Genomic DNA, 6503 nt, shown 5'->3' on the forward strand with positions numbered 1-6503 from the left:
TTGATTACAAGTATTTGCACTGTATTCCCCCATTCCAGGGGACATGCATCCATGCTGATGACGGGTTCTGCTCAAAAGCAGTCCAAAGCAGTGAGGACAAACACATGTTCATTTACATTAGCTGAGTCAAATGCCACCAGCAGAAGGCTGATTTTCTTTTTCAGTGGTTCAGGTTCTGTAGTTTCCGCATTGGAGTGTTGCTCTTTTAAGATTTCTGAAAGCATGCTCCACACCTCGTCCCTCTCAGATTTCGGATGGCAGTTCAGATCCTTAAACCTTGGGTTGAGTGCTGTAGCTATCTTTAGACATCTCACATTAGTACCTTCTTTGTGTATTGTCAAATCTGCAGTGAAAGTGTTCTTAAAATGAACATGTGCTGGGTCATCATCCGAGACGGCTATAACATGAAATATATGGCAGAATGCAGGTAAAACAAAGCAGGGGACATAAAATTTTCCCCCAAGCAGTTCAGTCACAAATTTAATTAACGCTTTTTTTTTTTTTTTTAACGAGTGTCATCATCATGGAAGCATGTCATCTGGAATGGTGGCCGAAGCATGGAGGGGGAAAAAAATGTTTAGTATATATGGCATGTAAATATCTTACAATACTGGCTACAAAAGTGCAATGCAAATGCCTGTTCTCACTTTCTGGTGACATTTTAAATAAGAAACGGGCAGCATTATCTCCTGTAAATGTAAACAAACTTGTTTGTCTTAGCAATTGGCTGAACAAGAAATAGGATTGAGTGGACTTATAGGCTCTGAAGTTTTACACTGTTTTGTTTTTGAATGCAGTTATGTAACAACAAAAATCTACATTTGTAATTTACACTTTCATGACAAAGAGATTGCAGTACTCCTATGAGGTGAATTGAAAAATACTATTTCTTCTGTTTATCATTTTTACAGTGCAAATATTTGTAATAAAAAAATATACACTTTGATTTCAATTACAACACAGAATACAATATATGTGACAATGTAGAAAAACATCCAAAATATTTAATACATTTCCATTTGTATTCTATTGTTTAACAATGCCAGTAAAAAACTGATTGTGATTAATTTTTGTAATCACAATTAGTTTTGAGTTAATCGCATGAGTTAACTGCGATTAATCAACAGCCCTAATAAAAACCATAAATATCTAAGGACTAGGGCAGCGATCAACTTCAAGCTTTGTGGGTTAGTACATATATTTATAGTAGTGGCTCTGCATCTTATAAGGCTCATATGTGAGATGCAAAAAAACTTGTGTAAAATCCTGACTTCAATGGGGCCAGGATTCCAGCCCGGGAATGTAATATGCATGGGGGAAAGCGTATTTGCATTAGATGTCATGAGAAGATGCATCTTAACATGTTATTTTATCTTCTCCCACAGAAAATTTCTCAGAAGGAAATAAAACAAGAGGAAAGGACTCCTGCATTGTTTAAGTTTTATTGCAGATTCTAAAATTAGAATATTGTATCTGATTTTTGCAAACTATCCACTTTCTGCTTCCCTAGACATGGTTTTGAGTATATATTTAGAGTATAGAACAGGGAAGTAGACACATAAATCACATTATTGTTAATTCTTTGCTTAATTTCCTGCTCACTCCACCAGTAATGTATCCCTAATCCTGCCTTATGGACAGACAACCCAGGCATTTCAGTTGATAAACCTAATGAATCCATTACCTGTGAAAAAGATGTATGTTGAGCCTGTTTTAGACTCATCCTTCTTGCAGCTAGAGCCATTACACAGAAGAAGCCAGCAGCTATATTCACCAGTGTCTGCTGCAGTAGAATTTGCAAGGATCAGCTGACCATATCTGTCAAGCTGCTTAATGCTACGGAGAACAGAGACATAAAACACAGCCAAGCATACACAAATTCTTTGTACATTTTCTCACTTCATTTCTATTTGTTTTTGCTTTTTTCTCTTTCATTCTGTAACGGGCTATTTACTGCATCCTTCCCCTAACAGGGGCATCATAAACCCCTGATCCTGCAAATACGTGTAAAAAATGAGTTAGTCCCACTGCATTCCAGGGTGGAGGATGAGGTTATAACATGTAAGCGCAAACACATGGTGAAGAACTGGCAAAGCTTTGTTTGTTATACGTATTATTACTATTGTTGGTTTTAGTTTTAAGTTAAGGTTAGAGGGAGGTGAGGAATGGGGAAGTAAGTAAAGAAGTGGGAAAAAGAAGGAAGGGAAACAAAAACAGACATTTGAGAACGCCATTTGGGATCAAACCTGAAGCAAAAGAATATCAATACTGCCAGCAAGACATACTAACAGGACTAGCAGGGATTAGAGTGGTATCTGATGACAATCTGGTAGATGGATGCTGGGACACATGGCAGAGGCTGTGGCAGATCATAATCATAAGCATAACCTCATCTGTCTACTAGAAAAAGCCAGGCAAATAAATGCAAAGTGAAATAAAAATAAGATGGCATTGTGATTGACTGCAGTATCAGACATGGGACACTTGCTGACCTCCCAAGGGCTACATCCTGGCCCCCTAATGCAACAGATGTCTATACCTGAAGATATAATCAGTTCAGAGACTATTAGGATTTGTAAGCTATCTGACAATACTTCTTCCAAGAATCTCAGGTGTTTGTGAACTCCTGTGGTGACTACTAGACAAAGATGCAGCCTACACATGGTTACTTCAACATGATGCAGCCATCATATGTACCAAGGAGTTAGAGACTGACTATCCCATCCTGAAATACCACTATGTGAACAAAGTGACGTGATGCCAGTGAGATAGTGCATGTGGCATCACTCCTACAAAACTGACAAAAGTGACACTTTTGCATCAAGATTACTATCACCAACGGAACATGCTCAAATGGAAAAGGAATGTCTCACAAGAGTGTGCACATGAAAATTTCATCCAGTATGTTCAAAGTTGGGATACCATTGGAGTAGAAAATGACCATAAATCACTAGACAGCATTTTTGAAAAGCTACTGCTGGTGATCCCAAAACAGCTTCAGGAACTACTTCTAAAAGTCTACAGAACCCAACAGCTTAGATGTATACTACAAGAAAGGAACTAAGATTTGCAAAGCTGAATTCTTATATAGAGCAGTCTTGTAGCATGAAAATATGGCCACTGAACAAGAATGAGATATTCAATCGAATAGAAACATTCAAGACAGCTTCCTATATAAAGGCAGTTGAATCCTAATACCTAGATCACACAGAACAGAAACTCTTTCAAGAATACATCGGAGCCATTCTAGACAGCAGTCCGAATCCAGAAACCCAGAGATGCTGTATAATGGACAACATGGCCAAGGATTTCAGAGACCTGGTCAGCTGTTTTCATACATGCGGGGCAATGCAGGCCAAGCAGCAAAAAGAGACAATGAAAATACACAGCATCCCCAACAGACCTTAAAGAAAATTAGGAATGGACTTTTTCCACCATGGACTACAAAAACTACCTCATTATTCTAGACCGCTATTGGGAACTAGATGAACTGTCAGACTCTATTGCGGTGCCTATCATGTACACAGCAGTGAAGGAACTCAGCGGACGTGGCATCCCAAACCTATGTTGCTTCAGACCAAGTCAAATCAGCAGTTAACATTGCTAAGACTGTATTAAAGAAAGCTGCAAAAAGCAAAGAAAATATGATAAGCCATTTTTGAAAAGGAAAAACACTCCCATGGAAGGCCCTAATAGCAGCCAGTACAATGCTTGATGTGGATGTGTGCCAAGAACCCTCTGACTGCCAACTGTCAAAGGGGTTACAGGAATATCCTGATTCTATTGTGCACATTCTGGTTCAAAGAATGTCATGTGAGGTCTCAAATGAAAGCCAGGATCACAGAGGTTATTAGTATCACTGTGAGATGTCCGTACAGATACTATGTAAGGAGTTTTGTGTGTATATATACACTGAAGATAGACTGAAAATATGCTCTTAGCATCTGTATCAAGGTATAAGGCACAACTAAAAGTGAGAAATAGGTTTTCTGTCAGACAGAAGATGTTTATTCATCTACCTGATTACATGTACATTGAGTATTGCGTCATTCACAATGGTTCACCTATAACCAGTCTGAACTGAATGTGAATTAAGAATTGTGAGAACTTCAGAGAAAAAAATCTAACAGAAAGAGAAAAGGAGCAGCGGAATGCGGGAATCCTATCTGGTGGTGCACTTCAGAGGTTCGCTTGACTCTATTTGGAGGTCAGAGAAGACACCTAGGCTCCTTTCACTGAGGATGCAAAAGGACTGCGATTTTGCTTCATGAGAAATGCTGGTTGAAGATGATGAAGAGAACTTTGGGTGAGATAAAACTTCAGGTGAGACAAAACTTCTATAGAGAGGACATTAACCTGTTAGCTAAAATCACAAAAGGCCTTCTAGAGACTAAAATAGTTTTATCTGTTTAGTTCCAATATTCTTATTCACGATCACTTGAATCTCTATTCTTTGATAACAGACATACTTGTAGTTAAAACAAGAATAAGTTTAAGTGCTGTGGGGGTCCTGAAACACACCTTACAAACTGGTGTGTTCTCTTCCTTGGGGCACAGCACGGCTAGTAATCCTGTGAGTATTCAGTGGAAGAGGGTTTAGACATTACAGAGAATGGAGGATTGGTGTGTGCCTACTGATACCTATACAGAGAGAGCCAGGCCTTCAGAAGTTTGGAAAGTGGTGCTTGAGTTGCCAGAGGCTGGCAGTTTCAAGGAGCCTCTGGCAACTCAAGCACCACTTTCCAAACTAACTTCCAAACTTAGTTACTTCACACTAAGGAGAGATAGTGGTATGGTACCTCACCACCCTGGGTACTGCAAAGAGTGAAAAACAGTGAGATCTGATCAGCAGGATATGGTTGACAAGCAACTGATACATATCAGAACTGACTCTCAAAACACCATACTACAAATAGAACCAAGTGCAAGACAGTCTCCTGTCATCACAAGACAAATTAGGTTTGCGCCAACATCAAAACACCTGCAAGTACAATACTAAGACATGAAGAAACAATCTTCTCAAAACCAGAAGAAAATTCCTTAGTTGCCATGCAAATTAAGAGTCTATTAAAAATGAGAGTTGTTAAGTGTGATGATATAGATTTTAATGTAGGTGTATTAAAACGTTAAATAAGTAAGCAGGTAATGGTATGAGACACTGAATCCATGTTCTTCACAGTAATATATATGATATGATTATGGCATAACTATGATATATTTTATGCAAGATAGGTCATGTAAGACATCACTGAAAAGGTTATGATTCACTGAATATGATTATCTTATTTGTATGTATGTATCATTTTGGTATCTGAAGTTAGGAATACTGTCTATGCATCTATTACAAATGTGTTTACACCTGGGGAATGCCCTCCAGGCCAAAAGCAATCAGTCTGGATGGCTGGCTGGGAAGGACAATTAGGAAGAACAACAGGTCATAGAAGAGGGATTTCTAGCCTGTGAAAGGTATACCTGCAGTTTTAAGCTGCAAGCAAGTGCAGCTTGCCTCAAGAATCTCTGCAAACTGCCTAAAACAACAATTAGAGTGAGAATTTGCTACTCATATCCAATCTCTTTAGTATATTAAGCTTATATTGCGTTTTTTTTTCATTTTCTACGTAATCTGCTTTGACCTGTTTGCTATCCATTATAATCACTTAAAATTTTTCTTTTGTAGTTAATAAACTTGTTTTGTTTTCTCTAAAACCAGTGTGTGAAAATCATTACTTGGGGCAGAGAGCTGTGTATATTCCTCTCCACATTGAGGGAGGGGGTGAATTTCATGAACTTACGCTGTACAGTTCTTTGTGCAGCGCAAGACGGTATAATTTTGGGTTTATGCTCGGGGGGGGGGATGCCTTAGGAACTGGGAGGTGCTTTAGCTGAGCTTTCTGTTACAGAGCTGATCTCAGCATGTGTGTGTAGCTGCAGCTGGGTGTGTCCTTACCTGTGTGTGTGTGCTGTAGGGAGTCTGAGGGCCTGTCACAGCAGTACCGTGTCAAGGAGGCCAGGCTGGTGGGTCAAGCAGGCTCAGTGTTACCCCACTCTCAGCACCCCAGGGAGAACCCATCACAGTATTCATGACTACTTTTGCTATCTTAAGTAAGTGTGAAAAGGGGATGTTATGATAAATAGTTTTCCAGAGGGAGCATTATAGCAGGATTATATACAGCCACGTCTAAGAATTTAAATAACTTAAATTTAAGGAAGTGCTTGATGAGAGAGGCCAATATACATGGAGCAACAAATAAGATTTGAATATTGCACTGTCTTAGCTCTCCCTCCCTCTCTTTTATGTTTGCACACTGAACAGACAAGTCTCAGAGGTGTAGCCATGTTAGGCTGGATCTGTAAAAGCAACAGAGAATCCTGTGGCACCTTATAGACTAACAGATGTTTTGGAGCATGAGCTTTCGTGGGTGAATACCCACTTTGTCGGATGCATGTAGTGGAAATTTCCAGGGGCAGATATATATATGCAAGCAAGCTAGAGATAACGAGGT

General features: G+C 39.2%; 1 protein-coding gene across 2 annotated transcripts in view; it reads right to left on the minus strand.

Moving 5' to 3' along the window:
* The window catches only part of PDGFRL (platelet derived growth factor receptor like), a 77782-nt gene that overhangs the window by 13410 nt on the left and 57869 nt on the right, over positions 1–6503 (minus strand). For both annotated transcript variants that reach the window (XM_075066431.1, XM_032798195.2), the window contains exon 3: positions 1685–1836. In XM_075066431.1, coding sequence (XP_074922532.1) covers positions 1685–1836 — 152 coding nt within the window. The remainder of the gene's footprint in view (positions 1–1684; positions 1837–6503) is intronic.

This window comes from Chelonoidis abingdonii, chromosome 5, assembly GCF_003597395.2.
Source record: "Chelonoidis abingdonii isolate Lonesome George chromosome 5, CheloAbing_2.0, whole genome shotgun sequence".
NCBI classification, from domain to species: Eukaryota; Metazoa; Chordata; order Testudines; family Testudinidae; genus Chelonoidis; species Chelonoidis abingdonii.